This window comes from Trichoderma camerunense (assembly GCF_050948025.1).
Source record: "Trichoderma camerunense strain CBS 138272 chromosome Unknown V8C40scaffold_19, whole genome shotgun sequence".
Taxonomy (NCBI): Eukaryota; Fungi; Ascomycota; class Sordariomycetes; order Hypocreales; family Hypocreaceae; genus Trichoderma; species Trichoderma camerunense.
Window position 1 is genome coordinate 1 of NW_028145351.1, and position 23,086 is coordinate 23,086.

General features: G+C 49.3%; 9 protein-coding genes and 2 non-coding genes across 11 annotated transcripts; 5 read left to right on the plus strand and 6 right to left on the minus strand.

The window, feature by feature from the left end:
- The first annotated feature begins 1,333 nt into the window (after window positions 1–1,333).
- V8C40DRAFT_83303 (ATG3/ATG10 family protein) lies at window positions 1,334–2,687 on the plus strand. The gene is made up of 4 exons (XM_083223493.1): window positions 1,334–1,779; window positions 1,848–2,069; window positions 2,157–2,349; window positions 2,434–2,687. Exons 1-3 carry the CDS (start codon window positions 1,459–1,461, stop codon window positions 2,319–2,321), a joined length of 708 nt encoding a protein of 235 aa, XP_083069083.1. The 5' UTR covers window positions 1,334–1,458; the 3' UTR covers window positions 2,322–2,349; window positions 2,434–2,687.
- On the minus strand, window positions 1,731–3,280 carry V8C40DRAFT_254393 (U1A/U2B'/SNF family RNA-binding protein). The gene is made up of 4 exons (XM_083217813.1): window positions 3,011–3,280; window positions 2,738–2,954; window positions 2,144–2,678; window positions 1,731–2,083 (listed from the first exon to the last, which is right to left on the minus strand). Exons 1-3 carry the CDS (start codon window positions 3,091–3,093, stop codon window positions 2,388–2,390), a joined length of 591 nt encoding a protein of 196 aa, XP_083069084.1. The 5' UTR covers window positions 3,094–3,280; the 3' UTR covers window positions 1,731–2,083; window positions 2,144–2,387.
- Window positions 3,281–3,375: 95 nt separating this feature from the next.
- V8C40DRAFT_254396 (WD40-repeat-containing domain protein) lies at window positions 3,376–4,945 on the plus strand. Its single transcript, XM_083217814.1, has 3 exons — window positions 3,376–3,753; window positions 3,817–4,644; window positions 4,716–4,945. The coding sequence occupies exons 1-3, from the start codon at window positions 3,531–3,533 to the stop codon at window positions 4,754–4,756; spliced, it is 1,092 nt and encodes a 363-aa protein (XP_083069085.1). The 5' UTR covers window positions 3,376–3,530; the 3' UTR covers window positions 4,757–4,945.
- Window positions 4,872–5,771, minus strand: V8C40DRAFT_254400 (YjgF/Yer057p/UK114 family). The gene is made up of 5 exons (XM_083217815.1): window positions 5,666–5,771; window positions 5,478–5,543; window positions 5,401–5,414; window positions 5,137–5,340; window positions 4,872–5,078 (listed from the first exon to the last, which is right to left on the minus strand). Exons 2-5 carry the CDS (start codon window positions 5,518–5,520, stop codon window positions 4,962–4,964), a joined length of 378 nt encoding a protein of 125 aa, XP_083069086.1. The 5' UTR covers window positions 5,521–5,543; window positions 5,666–5,771; the 3' UTR covers window positions 4,872–4,961.
- A 1,159-nt stretch (window positions 5,772–6,930) lies between these two features.
- V8C40DRAFT_254403 (dolichyl-phosphate-mannose-protein mannosyltransferase) lies at window positions 6,931–9,955 on the plus strand. Its single transcript, XM_083217816.1, has 4 exons — window positions 6,931–7,090; window positions 7,228–7,506; window positions 7,568–9,203; window positions 9,274–9,955. Exons 2-4 carry the CDS (start codon window positions 7,240–7,242, stop codon window positions 9,684–9,686), a joined length of 2,316 nt encoding a protein of 771 aa, XP_083069087.1. The 5' UTR covers window positions 6,931–7,090; window positions 7,228–7,239; the 3' UTR covers window positions 9,687–9,955.
- A 419-nt stretch (window positions 9,956–10,374) lies between these two features.
- Window positions 10,375–11,652, plus strand: V8C40DRAFT_269449 (cryptococcal mannosyltransferase 1-domain-containing protein; the record flags this gene model as incomplete). The annotated part of the gene is made up of 3 exons (XM_083220082.1): window positions 10,375–10,893; window positions 10,956–11,184; window positions 11,237–11,652. The coding sequence occupies 3 exons, from the start codon at window positions 10,375–10,377 to the stop codon at window positions 11,650–11,652; spliced, it is 1,164 nt and encodes a 387-aa protein (XP_083069088.1).
- A 182-nt stretch (window positions 11,653–11,834) lies between these two features.
- On the minus strand, window positions 11,835–12,887 carry V8C40DRAFT_269450 (uncharacterized protein; the record flags this gene model as incomplete). The annotated part of the gene is made up of 1 exon (XM_083220083.1): window positions 11,835–12,887. The coding sequence occupies one exon, from the start codon at window positions 12,885–12,887 to the stop codon at window positions 11,835–11,837; it is 1,053 nt and encodes a 350-aa protein (XP_083069089.1).
- Window positions 12,888–17,665: 4,778 nt separating this feature from the next.
- Window positions 17,666–20,086, plus strand: V8C40DRAFT_254415 (uncharacterized protein). The gene is made up of 2 exons (XM_083217817.1): window positions 17,666–18,483; window positions 18,547–20,086. Exons 1-2 carry the CDS (start codon window positions 17,740–17,742, stop codon window positions 20,059–20,061), a joined length of 2,259 nt encoding a protein of 752 aa, XP_083069090.1. The 5' UTR covers window positions 17,666–17,739; the 3' UTR covers window positions 20,062–20,086.
- Window positions 20,087–20,636: 550 nt separating this feature from the next.
- On the minus strand, window positions 20,637–20,724 carry V8C40DRAFT_t186. Its single transcript has one exon. It is a non-coding gene; the product is annotated as a tRNA-Glu (tRNA).
- Window positions 20,725–21,008: 284 nt separating this feature from the next.
- Window positions 21,009–21,088, minus strand: V8C40DRAFT_t185. The gene has a single exon. It is a non-coding gene; the product is annotated as a tRNA-Glu (tRNA).
- An 875-nt stretch (window positions 21,089–21,963) lies between these two features.
- Window positions 21,964–22,488, minus strand: V8C40DRAFT_269452 (uncharacterized protein; the record flags this gene model as incomplete). Its single annotated transcript, XM_083220084.1, has 3 exons — window positions 21,964–22,068; window positions 22,131–22,166; window positions 22,225–22,488. The coding sequence occupies 3 exons, from the start codon at window positions 22,486–22,488 to the stop codon at window positions 21,964–21,966; spliced, it is 405 nt and encodes a 134-aa protein (XP_083069091.1).
- Window positions 22,489–23,086: the final 598 nt, after the last annotated feature.

Sequence of the window (23,086 nt, forward strand, 5' to 3'; positions counted from 1 at the left end):
ATATATAAAAATATAAGGATTAAATAAATATTAAAAATTCTACTAACTTACTAAAATAATAATATATATTATAGGCAGCTCTATATATACATTTACCTTTAATAAAATTACTAAAAATATAATAAAAAAAAACACTAGGCCTAACTAAGTTAACCTTTAGTTTTTATATATAATATTTAGGCTAGAGTTATATAGTAAATAACCTTAGTATAAAAAACTAGTAAAAAAGTACCTTAATTTAAATATAGTTAGTCTTAGTAGTATTATTTTAGTTAATACTATAAATATTATTAAAAAAAAAGATATAATATAAGTACTAGAAACTATTAATAAATTTTTATTTAAGTTAAATAATACCTTAAATACAAATACCTTAAGTATTAGTAAGTGTAAAAATAAGCTAAATAATAATACCCTTAGCTTAAGTAAATAACTAAAAAAGGTAAAACCCCTCCTTAAATATAATAATAATAATTATACTATAGAACCTAATAAAGGCTAGTATAAAGTAATAAACCTATTAAATAACTAAGAAAGGATAAATAATAGATAAAAAATAAAGGTTTTAGAAAATAAAATAAAGTAAATATAGTTAAAGCTTAAGGTAGAAAAAGAATAAAATATAACTTTATAATAAATAATTACCAGCTTAGAAAAGTAAATTAAAGTACTAAAGAATAAAAATACTAAAATAAATAATAAAGTTAAAGTATTAAAAAATTACGTTAAGAATTTATAAAACTATATCGTTAAGGTAACGTTAAATATAGTAGAGGAGGTAAGGCCAATAGCTATAAAGCTAGTATATAAACGGGCTAAGGGCCCTGGTTTTTAAGATTTTAGAATATAATAAAAACAGAAACTTTACTTAAAAGATAAATAACTAACGGAAATATTACTTAAGAGATAAATAATTAATGAAGATAATGGTTTTTCTTAGTAGTATATATTATATATTATATAATATTAGGATAAGGGATAAGGTATATAAACACTAATAGCTAGCTAGATAGGGAATAATATAAGCTCTTACATACATACATATGCAACAGTTAGTCCGAGGTTTGATCCCAGCCAAAAATGTGGACTTGCGCCATGGGGGGACATCCCGCGCTACATACTCAAAATCAAGCCTCACATATTCTACAGTTTTTTCTCAGCGACACATTCCGACATACAAGGTGTTTAAATGTCTCTCTCGAAGATAAATTCTTTTTCTATATACACCTGCACTGCAGCCTAGCATATGTTTTACTTTAAGCAAGAGCGGGATTCGGTCCGTAATTAGTCGCACATCTCACACATCTCAGCCTCCCCCTGCATCTACATTGTCGTCGAAGATCTCAAAGGATTGTTGAAGATCTCAAAGGAGATCATAAACTTTTATCAACGGTACATCCCGTAACGAGTATTCTGACTACAGCTGTTATATCTGCTCAGCGAATCAGGTGTATAAACATGGACATCAAAGAATTTCCCTTCCTAAGCCCGGAAGAGTTCTCCGAAGCATGCCATCATTTTGATAGCCGGTATTGCAGAGCAACCTTAGGGCCCATGAGGAAGAAATGGAAGCTCAGGCTGTGCACCTCTCTGGATCTCACATATTCGGCTTCAAGTGGTTACATCACATACCTTCAGATAATCCGCCCTTTAGAGGAGACAGTGGACCCTGAAGACATATCACTCGATTTGGGCAGTTTCTCAATTTCAGATCGCAATGCAGAAGACAGGTTTCTTCAAGGGGACGATGACATGATTGATGCTGAAGAGTCTGATGCGGTATGTATGCTACCTTGACACCACTGCAGCTGCTACATCTCGAGCGTGCTCACACGTTTTTCTATCAGGGCCTCGTACAACAGAAGGCGAGGCCGGGATTCGGCTATGTAGCATACGAGATTCACCTACACCCCACATACAGAGTTCCGTGTCTCTGGTTCAGCCTTCACGATCTCCCCTCAGACGAGCCTGCTTTCAATATCGACACCGTCTTCCGCCGCCTAGTTCCTGACAGCTATAAAGATGGTCTCCGTCGAGGAGTAGGAGGCATCGGAGGCATCTCAGCAGACGTGAGTTTTCATTTCTATTTGCACAAGTTAATTATGGTATCCAAAAGATCTAGTGTCGGTCCGGCCGCACTAACAGCTTGCCTATAGCATCACCCCATCACCGGGGTCCCCTCTTTCTTTCTCCATCCGTGCCTATTAGGAGACGCTATATCCAGCTTTCAATGTTCAAGGGAGAATTATCTCATGATCTGGTTCGGCCTGGTAGGGGGTTGCGTCGGCTTGTGGGTGCCCAAGGAAATGGCCACCCAATAACGGCACTGTTGGGACGGAGGAACCCTCATCCTTGATGGGGATGGCCTCGTAGTGAGCAGGCGTAAATCATTCGTCATCGCTGTCCTCCTCCATGGCCACATCCTCCTCGCTCTCCTCTTCCTCCTCGTCGCGAGTTCTCTTCTGACCGCGATTTTCATCTTCAGCATTCTTCGCAGCCTGGCCGGCAGCTGGGGCCGTGGGTTTCTCGGGGGCCGTTCCGGGTAGCGGTGCATTGAAGATGCTCTGCTGTAGTTCGGTCTGTTCCACAGTGGCGGCACCGGATGTCGTCGTGGGAATCTTGAACGTGCCGTCGAGCTTGGCCACGAAATGCGATTTGGACTTGGCGTATTGGATTTTCTAGAGAGGGTTAATCACCAAGTCGTCAACAGGCCATGTTAAACCGGGGAAATACGCACCATTGGGCGACCCAAGAAAGTCTGTCCATCCAATGATCTCATTGCCTGGGTTGCTGCCTGGATATCGCGAAACACAATGTGTGCCTGGCCACGCATTTCCATTGTCTTGAGGGCGACGATGTCGAGAACCGGGCCAAAGGTCGAGAAGAGCATGTAGAGTGCCGTTCGTAGGTCAGGTTTTTGTATCTTGGCTGATGGGAGATTTGTGACATATAGACTAGACGCAAATTAATTAATAACATGATACACTCGGATTGTCCGAGAGCAACTCACGTCTGATTTGGAGGGATGGGTTGCACTTTGGCGGGTAGAGAGGCGTTTGGCGCGAGTCCGCGAGGAGCAGCAGCCGACGCCATTGTGTAGTTGAGGAGGATCCAAGTGCTTCTAAAAGAAGGGAGTAGAAAGGCTCTGAGTCTCGAGATATAGAACAGCGTCCCTGTGGCTCGTTGTCGTGTCGGAGATTTGCCGTGTTCGTCGTTTGTATTGGTGATTGATTTGATTGATTTGAGCGTGGAGTTTTTTTGGTTCCTAGGCCGCTGGTCTTGCGAGCGACGAGTGGCCCAAGCTTCCCCGTCGCTACAGCACAAGTACAAGTACCAGGTACCTCGACTTTAGCTGCCACTTGCTTACAGCCAGGGGCTCCATGTACGTACTCGCAGCAGCAACGTCACCCCGCCATCTCGTCGCTATTACAACAACCTCTCCAACTCATACAAGCAAATCCTCTTCCCCCAATCAACACCAGTTTCTACCTCTTCGTCTGCGATAGTAGAGAGCTACTCCTATCGACACAATGGCTGCTCCCGAAGTTCACCACCTGTTCCACAACCCCATTGCCGACCACTCCTTCTCGGCCGACCACGCAACTCTTGCTGTTGCTCGCGACTCAACCGTCGAGCTGTACGGCAAAGCTGGAAATGCCTTCAAGCTGAAGGATGTGCTCAAGGGCCACGACAAGACCGTCACCAGTGTTGACATTGCCCCAAACAGTGGCCGCATTGTGTCTTGCTCTCAGGGTTCGTCTTTACTGCGTCTCCTTTCCGGCCTCCTTTGAGCTCCTCCTGACTGATACTTCGCAGATCGAAATGCGCTGGTCTGGGAGCCCTCTCCTACCGGATACAAGCCCACCCTTGTCCTTCTTCGAATCAGCCGCGCTGCTACGTTTGTTCGATGGTCGCCTTCCGAGACCAAGTTTGCCGTGGGCTCCGGCGACCGCGTGATTGCGGTCTGCTACTTTGAGGAAGAAAACGACTGGTGGGTTTCGAAGCACCTGAAGAAGCCGATTCGCAGCACCATCACCAGCGTTGCTTGGCACCCCAACTCCGTACTCCTGGCTGCTGGCTCTACCGATGCTCATGCCCGAGTGTTCTCTGCCTTTGTCAAGGGTGTCGATGAGCGTCCCGAGCCTGGTGTCTGGGGCGAGCGATTGCCTTTCAACACCGTCTGCGGAGAATACCTGAACAACTCTGCTGGTTGGGTCCACTCCGTTTCCTTTTCTCCTAGCGGAAATGCCCTCGCATTTGCTGCCCATGATAGCAGCATCACGGTTGTCTACCCCAGTGGTCCAGAGCAGCCCCCCAGGGCCGTTTTGAGCGTTCCCACCCAGATGCTTCCCTTCAAGAGCTTAATCTGGAAGGCTGAAGATGAGATTATCGCCGCCGGATATGATTGTGAGGCGTTCCGCTTCCAGGGAGGCGAAGGAGGCTGGCAGCTTACTGGAACTGTCGAGTCCAAGGGCAGTGCCGGCCACGGTGAGCAGCGCGAGGAGTCGGCCTTGAACATGTTCAGGCAGATGGACCTCAAGGGAAAAGTCAAGGATGATACACAACTGAAGACGATTCACCAGAACACGATTTCCACCATTAGACCCTATGAGGTGTCTGGCGGCAGAGTTACCAAGTTTAGCTGTAAGTAACACTAATGTTCTCCTTCTCTCTCGATACCCAATAGCAACTGGATTGCTAACAATCACTTTTAGCGAGCGGTGTTGATGGACGAGTGGTGGTTTGGAACGCTTAGAGCCAATGGTGGCTAGGGGTTACATGATACGTCTTCTTTGTACAATAGCTGTCTAGTACCAATGGGTGGTTGTAGCGGTTACTGCCTACTAGAGCTCCATGTCAAGATATAAAGAACTGGCGCAGGTGTATTTAACTCATTGGATTGTAAGAGCGTGTAAGAATATTTATATATCAAACTTTTACAACATTCCATCCACAGGCCTCTATGGCAGGGCAATGGCCTCAATCTCAACGTCGACGTTCTTGGGGAGCGTCTTGACAGCAACGCAGCTTCGTGCCGGCTTGTGAGAGAAGAACTTTTCGTATTCTCCGTTCATTTCCTACAAGCGATGAGATGGGGGTTTTCAACTTTGATAGGCATCGATATTAGTGACTTACAGCAAAGTGAGCCATGTCGGAGATGAAGATTGTAGTCTTTACGACCTTGGAGATGGAAGAGCCGGCCTCCTTGAGGACAGCATCGAGGTTCTCGCAGCACTTCTTGGTCTTTTCGGCGATGGTGCCCTCAATCAGGGTGCCCTCGGCGGTGAGAGGGATCTGCCCTGAGCAGTAGATGGCCGTGGGGGTCTTGATGGCTTGGGACTGGGTTTCATTACACATGAGATGAGGTTGTTCATTTTATATCTGTACATGAGAACTTACGTAAGGGCCCAGGGCTATGTTGCGTCAATGATCAGTTCAAACCAATTGGAATCGTGCGGACGGTGAATTGAACTTACGGAAGGGAGCATCCTTGGTGTAGACGATGGTCTGGTCGGCCATTGTGGACTTTGATCTGGCAAAAGCTGTGACGAGTGTAAACTTGGGTCTTGCAGCAGCGAACAAGGCTGGAGGAGGAGCCGCAGCTAGGCTTCTAGCAAAGGGCCGGGCAAGGCTGCGAGAGATTGACAGCGACATGGGCACCTACAAGTTCTGTTAGGAGAGATTCGAGATCCGGCTGGATTGTTGGGAGAAGGAATTACAAGAAGAATTGAGTTGGACTTGTTGTTTTATGAGTCTATTTAGTAGGAAAGCTTGCTGAGCTTGGGCCGGGGCTGCCCCTCCGAAGGCCGGAAGCTTGACCTCCCCCCGCTCCTCAATTGCTGTGGCGGTTTTTACCGGCCCAACGAGGTAAAAAGAAGAGGCGCGGTGGGCATCTTACCAATGATTTACTATGGATAGCATGAAATTGTTGCTGTAGGGCGCGCGCTATGGGCTTGTAGGGCGCATGTTGGACGTTTTGGGCATTACATCAAGTCATGTTTGAGTAGTCTTTCTTCATGTCAATTGCCTACCTAGATGGTACTGACATTCTGTTCCTATTTTAAAGGTCCAACACACAGGAACTATCTACCTAGAAACCATTGAGCCAAGCATGAGTTGTAGAATGCCAACCCAGGTATATAGTCTCGGATTCCTATCATTTAGTACCTACTAGGTAGGTCTAGGTAGGTAATTGGTTTTCTTACATGTTGGCTTACAGTCATGCATCCTAGTTTCAACGCTCATTCCGCCCACGATAGGCTCATACATACTCAAGTGAGAAGAATCAGCTTCAAAAGCCCGCCCAAATCAAAGTAAGCGAGGGGCACAGCCAGGTCAAAAAGAGACAGAGAGACAGAGAGAGCCTTGGTTTCACTTTGATGAATCCCAGTGCAAATTGCAAATCAACGCTACCGGCTCCTAACTGCCAATAGCGGAAGTGTCTCAGGGGTCTCGAGCTGGCGCGTCATCTTGATCCATCATTCATAGGGCCAACGGCTGGAGCTCCAGGTCCCCCCTTTGCGGCGTCGCAATACCAAATCCGGAGTGGGTAATATTGAAAGACTACAGTGTATTAATAGCTCCCGTAGACCCGGCATGTGATGGGGAGAAAGACAAAGGGCTGAGAAAGATGCAAATGGATGTGCACCATATTCAAAGATAAGATGTATTTTGGCGGCTATTTACTATTAACCGTTACAGCAAAAATGCAATGAATAAATAAATACCGAGTGCATGCATCTCAATGTAGCCAACACGCATCTCTCCATCCAGATTCTTTAATCTGCTAAAAATCAATACTGCCAGGTGGCTCAAAAAAAAACGAGGCCCGGGGCACTGCTACAGATTTAGTGGCGTGGCTGACCCCTGCAGCTTAGTGGCTCCAGCCTCGAGTCGAGGGAACAAAGACACGTTCGCCTCAGCTCTTGGGCCAATCCAACTTACGGGAGGCTCAACCATTACACTCGGGACTCCGCTGCACGACGCATCGCGAGTCTCTTTTTTTCCTCTTCCATTCTCTTCTCTCTTTGACACATTTTTCACCTCTTCAATTCTCTTCAATCCGGCGTGAGGCCACCATTGCATTGTTGTAAGTTCCAGTTCCAGTTCGCTGTGTTGCCGAGACATGCATCCCAGTTGCACAGGCCCTAGCTCCCCAGCATAGAAATCTGAATGCTTTCCAACATCTAGCATTATTGCAGAATTGCTAATTGCTCGTCTGTGAAGCCTCCTAGAGCCATGGCTCGATCTCCAACGCCGCAGCCGCCTAGCCTGCGGCAGCGGAACGTTGCGTCCAAGCAGCCCGTTTCCGAATCTACCTTTGCCCCCGAGGTCGAGCTCGACAAGCTGTCCAAGGCGGCAGCTTCCTCGCGCCAGAACATTCAGAGGGGTGAAATTGAGCACAAGCTTGCTCTGACTCTGGTGACTATTCTCGGCTTCGTCACTCGATTCTGGGGAATCAGCCACCCCGACGAGGTTGTCTTTGACGAAGTGCACTTTGGAAAGGTAGGGGATGTCGTGCTGGTATAATCCATACTCAGTGGCACACAGCTGACTGCTCTCATAGTTTGCCTCCTACTACCTTGAGCGAACCTACTTTTTCGATGTCCACCCTCCTTTTGCCAAGCTGCTTTTTGCCTTTGTTGGCTGGGCGGTTGGATATGACGGCCACTTCCACTTCGAAAACATCGGCGACTCCTACATTGCCAACAAGGTGCCCTATGTCGCGTTCCGAGCCTTGCCCGCCTTCCTTGGCGCATTGACTGTGTCTGTCACGTATTTGATCATGTGGGAATCGGGCTATAGTGTACCTGCTTGCCTCGTTGCTGCCGGACTGATCCTTTTGGACAATGCGCACATTGGCCAGACTCGTCTCATTCTCCTTGACGCTACGCTGGTGCTCGCCATGGCCTGCAGTCTCTTGTTCTACATCAAGTTTTACAAGCTGCGACACGAGGCGTTCAGCAGGAAGTGGTGGAAGTGGCTCATCCTGACTGGTTTCGCGCTGTCTTGCGATATCTCGACCAAGTACGTTGGTCTCTTCGCCTTCGTCACCATTGGCTCTGCTGTCATCATTGATCTATGGGAGCTTTTGGATATCAAGCGACCCAATGGACCCATCAGCCTTCAGCTGTTTGGAAAGCACTTTGCAGCACGCGCCATCGGCCTGATTATCCTGCCCTTCCTGTTCTACCTTTTCTGGTTCCAGGTGCATTTTGCTGTCTTGACTCGATCTGGTCCCGGCGACGATTTCATGTCTCCAGAGTTCCAAGAGACTTTGAGCGACAATGTCATGCTGGCAAGCGCGGTTGATATCCAGTACTATGATACCATTACCATCAGACACAAGGAGACCAAGGCGTACCTTCACAGCCACCCCGACACCTACCCTCTGCGATATGATGATGGTCGTATTTCCAGCCAAGGCCAACAAGTCACTGGCTATCCCCACAACGACACAAACAACTACTGGCAAATCATCCCTGCCAGCAACGATCAGAAGCTCGGCCGCATTGTAAGGAACCAAGAGTTGGTTCGACTTCGACACATCGTCACGGACAAGATTCTGCTCTCCCACGATGTTGCTTCTCCGTACTACCCCACCAACCAGGAATTCACCGCTGTGTCCGCTGAAGAAGCATATGGTGATCGCCAAAACGACACTCTTTTTGAGATTCGAATTGAGGGAGGCAAGCCCAACCAGGACTTCAAGACTGTTGCCAGCCACTTTAAGCTCATTCACTTCCCCAGCAAGGTTGCTATGTGGACTCACACCAACCCTCTTCCCGAGTGGGCCTACAGACAGCAGGAAGTCAACGGCAACAAGCAAATCACTCCCAGCTCCAACGTGTGGATTGCTGAAGACATCCCGTCGCTGCCCGAAGACCACTCCCGTCGCCAGAAGGAGCAGCGCAAGGTCAAGTCGCTGCCGTTCCTCCGCAAGTGGTTTGAGCTGCAGAGGTCCATGTTTTACCACAACAGCAAGCTCACCAGCAGTCACCCGTACGCCAGTCAGCCTTACCACTGGCCGTTCCTTCTCCGAGGTGTGAGCTTCTGGACACAGAATGATACGCGTCAGCAAATCTACTTTGTTGGCAACCCCATTGGCTGGTGGCTTGCCAGCGGTCTTTTGGCTGTGTTTGCCGGTATTATTGGAGCAGACCAAGTCTCTCTGCGTCGAGGCATCGATGCCCTGGACCACCGTAAGTGCTTATACTCTTCTCTCTCTCGTTATCAATAGCCACGAGTCGTTGCGCTAACTCTTGATCAAAGGCACCCGTTCCAGGTTGTACAACTCCACCGGCTTCTTCTGGCTGGCTTGGGCTACTCATTACTTCCCATTCTACCTTATGGGACGTCAGCTCTTCCTCCATCACTACCTTCCCGCTCATTTGGCGTCTTGCCTGGTCACGGGATCCCTTGTCGAATTCATCTTTAACACAGATCCAGCAGATGAGGAGCCCTCTAAAGGCAAAGCTTCCGGCCCTAAGAGACATATTACAGCTCGTGAGCGATTTGCTGGCAAGAGCATGGCCGGCGCCTGGATTGCTTGTTTTGTGATTCTCGCCGTCGCGGCTGCCAGCTGGTTCTTCTTCTTGCCTTTGACATATGGTTACCCCGGCCTGACTGTCGACGAAGTTAACCGGAGAAAGTGGCTTGGATATGACCTTCACTTTGCCAAATAAAAGGGTACAGCTCTCAAAGGGCTAGCCATGGTGATGAAGAAGGAGGGTTATTTTAGGTTGAGACAAATTGATGTCAAACGGAGAATGATCCCTGTGAGATGCTGTGGACTGTTGTAGTAAAAGTCATGTGAAAGGGGGTTTGTTATATGATGCGATATGCTTGACTGTGTACAATAAAAGGGGGAGGTTAGGGAGGAGCATGGAGTTGGTAAAGAAGAAAACAAGACGCAGTATTTCGCGTCTTATTAAATAAGAATAATCCAAGTACCTTTTTTTTAGACAAATCCATTTCCGTTTATATCAGCTCGAGTAATAGACATCTGTCGTTGTATGGGAGTGTAGATGTTCTGTTCACCCTTTTGTTACGTAAGCTACCGCATGTATCCCGTTTACTGGAGCTCGCAGCCATCACCACTGCATATCATCCTTATCAAGGGAAGCTTGTCAAGCTGCAAGTCGAGACAACCCAATCGCCGCGTCGCGCCTGTGAATTGGCGCGATGGGCTGGCATAATTGCCATTGTTTCATTGTATTAGCGAGCATCTGAACTCGTGCATGTGCTTGTCACTCTTTCATCTTTGATTCAGCACGTCTGCAGGCAATGATGCTGCTCTCAGAAGCCAACAGGCTGTATCTCCGTCGATTGATTCGCTGGCGAACGACAAGAATAGTGCTGTTTCTTCTCCTCATGATCAATTTCCTCGATATACTCCGAATACACAACAAAATCGTCCATGGTGACCGAGAACACCTCCTGCGCAGCGGCCGCGGGGCTGCGCGACCACGCGAGAGGATATACATTGCGAGCATGCACTGGAACAACGCAAAGGTGCTGAAAGAATACTGGAACGATGCGGTGATTCAGCTTACGGAGACTTTTGGCGCGGATAATGTGTTTGTGAGCGTTTTCGAGAGCGGCAGCTGGGACGACAGCAAGGAGGCGCTGCGAGAATTGGACAGCGAGCTCGAAAAGCGAAACGTGCCGAGGCGGGTCGAGGTATCGGATACGACGCACTACGATGAGATATCCAAGGCGGAGAAGGACAGAGGGGAAGGGTGGATAGACACGGCGCGGGGGAGGAGGGAATTGAGAAGGATTCCCTATCTGGCGAAGCTGAGGAACAAGACGATACAGGACTTGGTTGAGCTGAGCAAGAAGGGAATCACCTTTGACAAGGTGTTGTTTCTAAACGACGTGGTGTTTACGGTAATTATATGAGGATGATTGAGGGTGGAGGGGAAGATGACATGGGCTAAACTTGTGGATAGGTCGAGGACGTGTTGACGTTACTGGATACCAATCACGGAAACTACGCTGCAGCCTGCTCTCTGGACTTTTCGAAACCGCCCTTGTATTACGATACTTTTGCTCTGCGCGACATTGAAGGAAGGGCGCACAACATGCAGACCTGGCCGTACTTTGAGGCTAGGGACTCGAGAAATGCTCTGGTGAACCACATGGACGCAGTTCCTGTCACCAGTTGCTGGAATGGCATAGGTTGGTGGTGATTTGCTTATAAGATTTCTCCGGAAAATTAATCATCTACTAGTTGTTATGCCTGCCGAGCCCTTTGTGTCGTCGACGAAGCTTCGCTTCCGCGCCGTCCCCGACTCTCTCGCCGCTCACCACCTCGAAGGTTCGGAATGCTGCCTCATCCACGCCGACAACCCACTGTCCAAGACCAAGGGCGTGTATCTCAACCCGCGGGTCAGGGTCGGCTATAACTACCCTGCCTACGTTGCGACTCACCCCCCGGCCAAGTCTTGGGTGTCTAGCTGGGATATTTTCACCGGCCTGTGGGTGAATAGGATCAGGAGGTGGACGCTATGGAACTTTGACGGGTGGGTGGTGAGGTCGAGGGTGGGGCGGTGGGAGAAGGAGAAGAGTGGGAATCGGGAGCCTGGGGAGTTTTGTTTGATCAACGAGATGCAGGTCTTGGTTGAAAATGGGTGGGCTCATGTTTGAGGGATTGTTGAGATGATGGGTTTCAAGGAGAAATAGAAATCGGAATGGGCAACTAGTCTTTTTTTAATATTGCTTCAGCGAATAGCAAATCCTATACTATCTATAATTGAACGCATATCATTTGTCATAATCTGAAATTGTTTGTTTGTCATGGTCTAGATGTAGCACTTGCCCCTTAGCCCCTACATAAATCTACAGCGACTCTTCATGACATCTTGAGACGTCACGACGTTTCTAAGCAGGCTATTTGGACGATTCTGTCGCATCTGCTCAACAACTCGAACGTGTAACTTCTCCATTGGCATCGATTCCCACTTCTCTCCCATCCCCTGCATCTCCTGCATCCTCTTCCACACAGTGGGCAGTACCTCGGTTTCTCTCACCTTGTGTAGTTCAGGTAAAGCACTCTCATCTTCCGTCCTGGCCACTTCTGCCATCCAATCGACCGTCTCATCTATCCAGTTCAGCTGTTTGATGGCACACAAGATATACCAGTTATGTGTCCGACTTGCGGGGTTATTCACATTTTTCTGGTATAAGTAAGCATGATCTGGGTCAGGCACGGTGTTGCAAAGGAGGTATCGGACGAGAGACGGGTTGCGGCTGAGAAAGGATTCGATCTCGTAGCTTGTGGAGTCGATGGGCATGCAGAAAGCTGTGCGGATGTAGCGCAGGCGGACACGGCCGCGGAGGGAATGGAGATCGAAGGGGGCGGAGGTGAGGTAGAATTCAGGGGGGATGTTGCCGCCGTATAAGTCGTTGGCAAGGTCACTCCATTCGCCGAAGGGGTCTTCCACGAGGCCTTGACGGAACTGTTGGAGGTGGAAGAAGCATTCTTCGCGTCTTTGGAGTCTTTCCTCGATGGGCATGTAGGTAAACACTGGGTAGGTGAACTGGGGGGCACTGGTGATCGGGGAAGAGGGGGTAGGAGGGGAGTCGAGGACTGCGAAGGTGAATGCTGGTGAGGGCTGAGTTGGAGAGGGCGGGGATGGAGAGCGATATTCTGGTGGGAGCAAGATATCATCATCGATGGGATTGTCATGAAGCTCTATGGCACGTGGATATGATGCCCATTCAATGATCTCAGTGTAAGCGTCACTGGGGTTGAAGATGGAGGATATTTCCAGGGGCGTAGCGTCTGGGGTTGGCTCTATTTGGGAGTCAGCTGCTGATGTAGAAGATGTATTGTTATCCGGCGTTGCAGCCGGTGCAGATGAAGATCGTTGGTCAGGCATTGTGTTGGACAGCCTGCGGCGGAGACTGGTTGAGATACGTCGAACTAGGGGTTCACTGGAAGACCGAGGTCGATTGAATAGAGGCATATGTGGCTCGAGCAGTTCCAAAGAGGCTTTTGGATATGTTGAGTCGTTACCGGGTGATCACATGGTTACAGAATATCAGAATGAAAGGTGATCTTATATCTACAATTGTCTGAAAGGAAGCGTGTTCAGAGAGGTATGTTCAAATTGAACAGCATTGTGATGTGCCTAGGGTATAATGAACGTCTTGAGAACCTGAAGGTGAACTTGAACTCCAATTATTGCTTAGGAGACGCTGGCGTTTTTTGGTGTGAACAAGGCGATAAAGATAGTCATCATTGTTCAAATGTATGAATTGTGGTTGAATAGCTCCAAATTGTATCATGGTGGTTTGAACCTCTTTTACTCTGAAAGAGCCTGTTCGCCAAACATACAGTCCTTGAGGCAATGTTACTTGAGCACTGAAGAATAATAACAGTTGGTGCACAGGAATATCTACAAGGCTTATCCTGGTTCGTTTTAACCCTTTACGGCCAAAAATAGAGGTTGGTCATGAGGTTTTACCATCGATCTAGATAACCAAGGGTACGTGTAGGTTAGCTAGATCGTCAGCGACCAGGGCGTCATCACAACTTCAGCTCCGCTATGAACGAGAAACGAAAAAAACTTCAGTTTCAGCTTTGAATAGTTTCATTTCTCGTATCGCAAACGTTCAGGGAATTTTGAAGCTGCCTGGAAATAATTTCGGTGCCTTGCGTATAAAGGGGGCGTGTGAATATGGTTACTAGAACTGATGCTATTTCCAGAATTTAATTCGACTGCCTGAGGAATGGAGTCGCACGGGATTGGGATAGTACGCGCAACCCCTTGCGCGCCCGATTTCGTCAACGTCGACGTTGCCGCTCCTCGGCTAGGTAGGCTAAACACAAAAAAATATTACGGAGCAGCAAATAGAGTATGGAGCAAAGTGCTAGTAAATACCAAGAAAAGAAAAAAACACCAAGGATTGCATCACCAGCCAACGCAAGCCCACAAGGTTGGCGTTAGAACGGACAAGCGGGAGCTGCAAAAGACCCAAAATCGACTGCGCAGAGCCGCAAACTCGAGCCAAAGGGGCCGCGCTCCCCTGCAAAAGCTTGTCAAGGCAGCCGGATTTTGACCCAAGTCTCCATCCCCCGCTTTCCAAACGACCCAATCTTGCTGTATGTCATACTGCCCGTGAGAGCAAATACGGGGGGATGGTGCTTAGAATTTGGGTGCCTTGGCAGGCTGCTCGATATGAAGCTTCGTGATTGGCCGGAAAAGCAAAAGAAGAAAAGCAACGGATACGGACTACCATGCACCATTACGACCATTCCCCGGCAGATTTTTGGATCATGTGTGGCTTGGGCATGCTAAGCAGAACAGACAGACCGAAGAAGAACGGGAGGGGGAGCAAATGATGGCCTGTTTCTCGCATACTCTTGGGCCTGTATGCATTACATGTACATGTACGTCCAATCCAATGTATTATGCCGACATGGACATGGGACAGCAGAGCACCGGCAGCGCTTGTGACGGGCAGCGGCCAATACCTGAAGCAGACTTGCTGATACCGTGATGCTGTTGCCGGGCGTAGTCATTGGCCGGAGGCGATTCGATCTGCGTTTGGTTGGCGGCAGGGGATGAGTCAAGCCCGTAAAGATGCATCTCCCAACCTCGTCTTGGTTGTCCAGCCCTATGTGTGGATCGAGAGGAACAAGTGGCATTGGCCGGATTTGACATGCATCAGACAGCACAGCACAGCACATTGTCACGGTCCTACATGATGCACAGGGGGGAGGAGGGGGCTTGAGATTTGCAACTCGATGTCTCTAAGATGCTGCTACGGTACTGTACACTATGTATAGCACAGGCTGCTAAGACAGAGCCGCATCTACGCGAGCCTGACAGCGTGAATGAGTGAACCCATGGACAGGAAGGGCGAAAAGTGCGAGCCCATGCATGATGGAGGTACTCGTATGCATTACTGCCCATCAGTTGAGACGGAGAGTCTCTCAACTAACATGTCCGACGGACTACATGTACGGTATACAAACATAGACGTCCAGCAGCAGGTAATACTACATTAGTCTAGGCGTCAGGGGACTCGGATGGATGTGGCAGATGAAGCAGCCAGAGCCAGCCATGGTCGTACATGCACAAAGACTTGGAGATGGGTGGATCGTATGCTCCAGATAGCGTCCAAGACATACGGCTCGCACCCGGATGGTCCTGACGGCGACGACAATCGACGAATAGAGACCAAGCATCCATCACTGGACACTGTTACATGGGTATGGACAGTGGTTGAGCTGCTTCAACAAGCCGGCACTAGCAACCCCAAAAGCGGCCACCGAACGAGACGTGCTGTCATCAATCAAAATAAAAGACAAATATATATAAAATAATAAAAAATAGAATTCGAAACACACAAAACAGCAGGTCGCAGAAACCTGCCAACAGCACGCAACTTGGGCGGCCGTTGTGATAGGCGGACCATCGAGCCATGGGCTGGGCGTCTGTGCTTTGGGCATTTTCGGTGATTGCCTAAAGCGGCATGGCACGAGCCAAAAGCCAGATGGACTCATTTGCATCACTCAACTCGAAGCTGCTCTTCTCCATACAAACGAGTCCGTTCAATCTCATTCGTTGCTGCATGTACACACTCCAGTACTAATGCAGCGGCACTGCTTTGCTGGCTGTCGCTCTCCGCTGCTTGTACTCTGCTCGGGGCCACTTTTGGCAAAGCAAAAAAAGTCCCCGGGTGGCGCCCTCTCATTCTAATACTTCATGCACTTTGATCATTCAAGCGGTGGCTCAGTCGCTTGTGGCAGGGGAGCATTGGAACTAATCCTAGTGGCGCAGATGCAAGGGAGGCCCAGACGAGACAAGTACGAGTAAGAGAAAAAAGAGAAGAAGAAGCAGCAAACAAAATGGAAGCAGGGGGGATCTGAGTGTGAAGCAATAGGACGAGCCAAGAGGGCATTGTTGGCCATTTGCTGCGGGTCGAAGCAGCAAGCCACACTCCAGCAAGGTCCAACATAGATGAAAGTGATCCCTGCGCCTGCGCGAGGCTCCACGATAGGCTCAAGGCGCTGCTCGAGCTCGCACTGTCGGCACGTCACCAACGGTCACACGAGTGCGAGGTCGAGGTCCCTTGTTTTCTCGTTTTTCGTTTTGCACCGTCATCGCGCTGTGGGTGGCATTTTGCTGCTTCTTTGCTTGGTGTTTTCGCAACTCATCTTCTCGTGAAACTGGTTACGACAAGAACCGAATCCTTCCACCGCCAAGAGGATGCGGTTACTTGGCTTGTAATTATTAATAACAGCAATGCATACGAGTACTGTAGTGTCGGAAGCGAGTAGTAATCGTCCATTGTCTCCTTTTTTGTCAGCGCAGTAACTAGCACGAGCTGCTAGCAAGTTCGCTCTGATGACTGACCTCATACATTGGGCGGACGAGTTTTGGTCTGGCTTTCTGGCCCTCGAGAGCCGGGGAACCAGTCCGGACGGCCAAGGTCGCATTGCTGATTTCCGACCCGGAATACACGGGAGCAAAGATGGCGTCTTGTTGCTCGCGATAGCTGCTAGACCTGGGCCACTATCACGGGTAGCTGCGTCCTCTGCCGGCTCCCTTGCGCCAGTGCAGGTGCCGGCCCCCAAATGGCCACCAGCAACCACTGACAGCCGCCTGCAGCGACGCCGCTAGAGGCATGCTACTGATCGATGGTGCTGAGACGGCGCTGTGCCGGCGGAGTTCTGTTAGTGCTCCAGGTACTGTTGCGGCTCTCTCTATCTCAGAAAACCTTAGAGACAGGGATACGCCTCCTCCGCAGCGCTTACGCCTCAGCCCACACACGCGCTATGCCCAAACGGGCTGACCTGTTAGGCAGCAGCCTGCGGTGGGCTGAGTCCGCCTGGTTTCTAATCCGCCGCATTCTGGCTGCATTTCTTGTCTTCTCATCCCTCGACCTCGTCTCTCAGCATATCCAGCGGCCTCTCGCGGTGTACACATACAGATAGAGAGCCTGTCGTCTCTTTTCCCTCGTCACTTTTGTTTGTACTCGCTGCTCTTCGTACCGCTGCTCGTGCCCTGCACTCCTCTTCTCTCGCACACGCCCCCCGGCTCTCCGCTTTCCATTCCACTCCCTCGAGTGTCTCGGGTCCTCTCTTGGCTACCCTCCCCCCGTTTGTGCCGGAGTCCTTGCGTTCATATATCCAATTTACGCCCCGTCTTCCGTCGAGGCTTTTTTCGCAACTCTCCGCCTGCTTCACATCTCTCCTTTCTCATCAGATCTCATCTCGAGACGTTTATTGCTCCTGCTCCCGGCATCCTTACGAGCACAGCCTACTCTCAGCGAACATCGCCTCCAATCAACGAAATACAATTGGGCCTGTTCCTACTCGAGATTGATCGTCTGGACCACCGTCTGCTTTCCATTGACAGCCGCCACTGGTTCGCTTGCCCGTCCAGCACTGTGGGTTCCGACCGCCCATTCACATTGAGCCTACTAATTGGTACGGGTTACTTCTTCTCTTTATTCATATATCTGTCCTGTCCCCTTCCCTGCTGGCCTTGACGCCTCAAAACTCGCCGTTTCCTTTTCGGTGTTTGCATAGCCCTCGTCTATCTCGGCCCTGTGACTCACACCTCTATCGACCCTCCTAAAGAGCCTCACTGCAACATCTGCTGTATCGACAAGGAAGCTAACCGCTTGTTGCTACGTTGTTAGGACTCTTGTGGCATATCTCATACATCTTCCCCACCTAGGGAAGGAAAAAAAAAACAATCCAGATCTAAGCCCGCCATGTCCTTCTCAACGAACCCCCGCAGAAGGACTCCGGTGACTCGTCCCGGTACCGACTGCGAACACAGCTTGTCTCTTAAGACGGCCATGGTCCTCCGAAAGGGTGCCACCTTTCACTCTCCTACATCTCCCAACGCTACATCCTCAGACGACGACTTCGTCCCTCCTCGGCTTACGAGGTCCCAGTCTGACTTTGATGATGTCGTCGACGCTGGCCGCCGTCGTATTGCTATGACTCTGAACGATATCGACGAGGCCCTCTCCAAAGCTCAAGACCTCTCGCTGTCCGACAAGAGCCCCAGGACCAAAACACTCCGGGATACAAGCTTGCCCGTCCCTCGCGGATTCCTCGCGCCTCCCGTCGTCGACCCCGCCATGAACAAGGCCGAGTCTGAGCGACGGGTTCTCCGCCCTCGCTCCGTTCGACGCACAAGAAACCATGCCTCCGACAGTGGCATTGGCAGCTCAGTCGTTTCTGTGAACGACAAGTCTGCTGCCGACTCAACAAAGAAGCCCCAGGCCTCCGCCCTGACAAGGTCGGCCGCCTCGAGCACCACCGCGATGCTTCCCAGCCTCAGCCACCGCGCTGTCAACCGCATCCGCGAACACACTCTCCGCCCCCTTCTGGAGAAGCCCACACTCAAGGATTTTGAGCCCATTGTTCTGGATGTGCCCCGACGCATCCGATCTAAGGAAATTATTTGCCTGCGAGATCTTGAGAAGACCTTGATCTTTATGGCACCGGTAAGTCGACTTCTCACCGATGATGGAGTTTGGGGTGATGCTTATCGGATGTTACGTCAAAAGGAAAAGGCCAAGTCCGCCGCCTTATACCTTGATTTCTGCCTCACGTCCGTCCGCTGCATTCAGGCCACAGTCGAATATCTCACCGACCGCGAACAAATTCGCCCCGGCGACCGACCTTACACTAACGGATACTTTATCGACCTCAAGGAGCAGATTTACCAGTACGGCAAGCAACTCGCTGCCATCAAGGAAAAGGGCAGCCTTGCCGACGACATGGACATTGACCAGTACGTACCGCGCTTTATACCTCTCGTAGACCTGGAGAGCCCTGCTAATGCCCCGTCAAGATCTGACGAGGTCCGTCTCTATGGCGGTATCGCTGAGAACGGCCGTCCTGCCGAGCTTGTCCGCATCAAGAAGGACGGCACTGCCATCTCAATGGCCACTGGTAAGGTGATTGACATGGGCGAATCCCCCACACCCCTCAAGCGCTCCCTGAGCGAGCAGCGTGAGGACGAGGAAGAGATCATGCGATCCATGGCTCGCCGGAAGAAGAATGCCAGCCCTGAGGAGCTGGCTCCCAAGAAGTGCCGCGAGCCTGGCTGCACCAAGGAGTTCAAGCGCCCCTGCGACCTCACCAAGCACGAGAAGACTCACTCTCGTCCTTGGAAGTGCCCCATCCCTACTTGCAAGTACCACGACTACGGTTGGCCCACGGAGAAGGAAATGGACCGCCACATCAACGACAAGCACTCGGATGCCCCGGCCATGTTCGAGTGTCTGTTCAAGCCTTGCCCGTACAAGTCGAAGCGTGAGTCCAACTGCAAGCAGCACATGGAGAAGGCTCACGGCTGGACCTATGTCCGCACCAAGACCAACGGCAAGAAGGCACCCAGCCAGAACGGTTCCGTCGCTCAGCAGACCCCTCCTCTTGGCACTGTCTCTACTCCTTCAACTACGCCCAGCTACAGCGTGCCCACACCTCCGCAGGACCAGAGCATGACCAGCGACTTCCCACTCTACCCCACCAACGCCGACTGGTTCGCCACTTACGGCGCCCAGCCTGAGGCCATTGATGCCATGGACCTGATTCTTGAGAATCCCTCTCCCGTCTCTGCCACATCCTCCTACGAGCAGTACCCTCCCTACCAGAACGGCTCTACCTTTATCATCAACGATGAGGATATCTACGCTGCCCACGTACAGATTCCTTCTCAGCTCCCTACTCCTGAGCAGGTTTACAGCAAAATGATGCCCCAGCAGATGCCGGTCTATCACGCCCAGCCTCAACCTTGCGCCACTGTTCCCATCATGGGCCAGCCGCAGTTCTCTCCCAATGCGCAGCAGAATGCAGTACTATACACACCGACCTCACTGCGCGAGGTCGATGAAGGCTTTGACGAGTCGTATGCCTCAGAAGGCGCCGACTTTCAGCTTTTCCCGGCAACAGTGGACAAGACAACAGATGTCTTTCAGTCCCTGTTTACCGAGATGCCAAGCGCAAACCTTGGCTTCTCTCAAACCACGCAACCAGACATCTTCCAGCAAATAGATTGGAGCAACCTTGACATCTAAACAAAAAAAAAAAAAAAAAAAAAAAAAAAAATCTCCAGATGAAAGATTGACAGAAACTTCCCGGTGATATCTTTGCCATTGTACAAGAGGTTACCAATACTTTACTCATTCACCACTACACTTTAGTTTTTTTAACGACTTTATGAGAAGGGTTCGGCAGTTTTAATGATAAAAGGATTGCCTTGTGTATTAAAGATTTTTTTTCTATTTTCTCTTTCTCATTCTCATTCCACTTGGGTGGGTGCTTCATGTGGAAAGGAAGCCCTGAAACATAGCTGCATGTTTGACCGTATGGGTCGTAGAGGAGGAAAAACAGCTGGTTTGGATATGGGTATGGACAAATATTGCGATCTATTAAGACGCTGAAATTTGGCTTGCAGGGGTAAAGTTTGACTTTTTTCAACTATAAGAATGATAGAAGATTTATCCCATCTCTCTTGTGTCTATGTGCCATTGTGACTTGATCTAGTATAGTGATATGAATATGCTGCCTCGCTTTTCGTAGACAAAGAAGAATGATCCAGGTATTGTATGCTCAAGTAATTGTATTGCCCTCGAATACCAAAAAGATAATTCTCCGATACTGGGAATCGAACCCAGGGCTGCTCGGATCTTCAACTGAAGGTTGAGAGCGAGCGATGTTAGCCACTACACCATATCGGATATTCAAGATCAAGCAGATGGGTTGTCGCTTGACTCGTTGGACGGCGAGGAACGTGAAGTAGATGATAACCCTTTTGCAGTAGGATCTAAAACGAGTCAGTAGTAGACTACTGGTAAAAAAAGAGAGCGAATCGCGTGATGAGTGAGAAATACGCTAATGAGGACCAAAAAGATAGATCGAAGGAGGTGGCGAAAAATAAGAGTAGTAATTGTGTGGAGGATGTGGACTGGATGGACTGGATGACTGGGTGATGGAGGGTAAAAAGGGCAAAAAGAGAGGTTTACTCCGATACTGGGAATCGAACCCAGGGCTGCTCGGGTCATTGATGAGAGCGAGCGATGTTAGCCACTACACCATATCGGATGTGTTTGATGGGAGTGACTGGGGTATTTGTGTATAGATTGGTTTGCGCGCTGGAGAGGACTCGCTCTGGACTTCATTTCGCTGTGTATACGGGTAATGTCCAACTTGCACCAATTTTATTTTGAGTCCATCACTGATATTGCCGATATTCTTGATATTTGGGATATAGTTCGTGACTACGGTTTATCTATACATTGCGTCCTATCACCTCTAGCGTGGTTGCCTTGAGAAGTATCAGGCTGACATGCCTCACTCTCCTCTCCTAGGTCCGGAGGGAAGTTAAAAATGCTGTGAAGACTAGAAAATTTGTTTCTGTATGCAGACTTGCATATTCCCACCCGGCTAAATTTCAGCTATGAGGTCCTGAGGGGGGTTAAAAATGCTGTGAAGACAAGATAGATGGTTTTTGTATGCAGACTTGCATACGCCCACCTGGCCAAATTTCAGCTATACGCGGGGGAGAAAGATCGCAAAATAAAAATGTGCGTACATAGGGATAGTAAGAGGACTATTCTGGATGAGTCAACGCGTTCGGTGTGTGCAGATTGTCCGTTTCTGTGTGCTGGTTTGTCGACTGCTTCTTTTTTGGCAAACACTTTGGCGATATATTTGCTTTTACTCTGGTCCAGGAGGAAACGCCACGAAAGGCTGAATTGGGAAATCTACTACCAATGTTGGTCAATGTAGAGCGAGTTATTGCACAATTCATACAATAAGTGAGAGCATAGAGACACATGGCTTCAAGCTAAACTTGTTGTTCAACTGCATTTCATTCTACTAGTGATGAGGCAACATCCTTGTACCGTTGCTATCGATGGCAGGATAGAAATGCGAAATTGAGTGCACGTGTAATTACTTCGTGAGCAGTTATTGCCCTAGTTGAGAGCGATAATGTATGTCCATTGCTCAAAGGGGCCGGCGAGGGTCATGAAACCGCCTTGTTCACAAGCTCCGACGCCGAGAAGGGCATTGACATTATTCTATAGATGTAATTCCATGTCAGCATTGGCCAATAACTCTCAAAAGATAGACTGAGACGTACAAGACAGATGAGCTCGGACGTGATGAATCGAAGGGCCTATTGTTCAAAAAGTTAGTATTGGGCTGGGTAATGGAGTAACGTGTAAGTTACGTACAAGCTCGACGCCGTAGATTTTGCCATCTTCTGCCAAGATTCCGTCTTCGAGGGCGGTCTGGGAGATCTGCAGTGCCTCAGATGGAAAGGTGGACTGGGTGCAGAGTTTATTTCCCCAGTCTACCTTGACTTGGTAATCGAGATCGAGGATGGACTGAGGGATGGGTGTGCTTTCTGTTCCTGGTATGGGGTAGCAGTATCTCACATCTGCTGTCGCGGGGAGGGCGAGGCATAGAGTGGTGAAGATGGCTGCTGTCAACTGCATGGTGGAGGCGGGGAGTGTTTGTTCTGCTCGAGATTGAAAAGAGGGCAATGGAAAGGGTTGGAGTGATGGCTTGGTTGACGGAGGCAAATTGGTGGAAATTTTCTATCTATATATATATTCTATGTTAACGTTTGAAGGCTTCGCCGACTCCAAGTACATATAATAGCAGTTACTGATGTTCCCAAATTGTGAAATATCCCGGGCTGATAGGTGGAAAAGCTTCGATATTCGCTGTCCTGTGTATATTACCTACATCAGGAAGTTGCATTAAGCTTATGTTGTTTAAGGTGCAGCTCTACATCTTAGCGATGTAATCGGTGTATAATCATGTATTACAGATCATATCTGGGGGATCCTATTCTTGGAGGAGACCTTATGGATTGTAGTAGTAGCGGTACTCTGGCAAGTGAATTTTTAACTATTGGCCACATGTAGATATTCGCTCGTCCATTGACGTGATACGAGAGAATATATTCAAAATTGAGCCTAAGAAGTATTTTATCCGCGTCATATATGCCCATCAGCTGATTCAAAAACACAAATAGTTGCACGGGTATATATCCGCGAGACGAAATCGCAAGGCAATTCTGGACTCTCA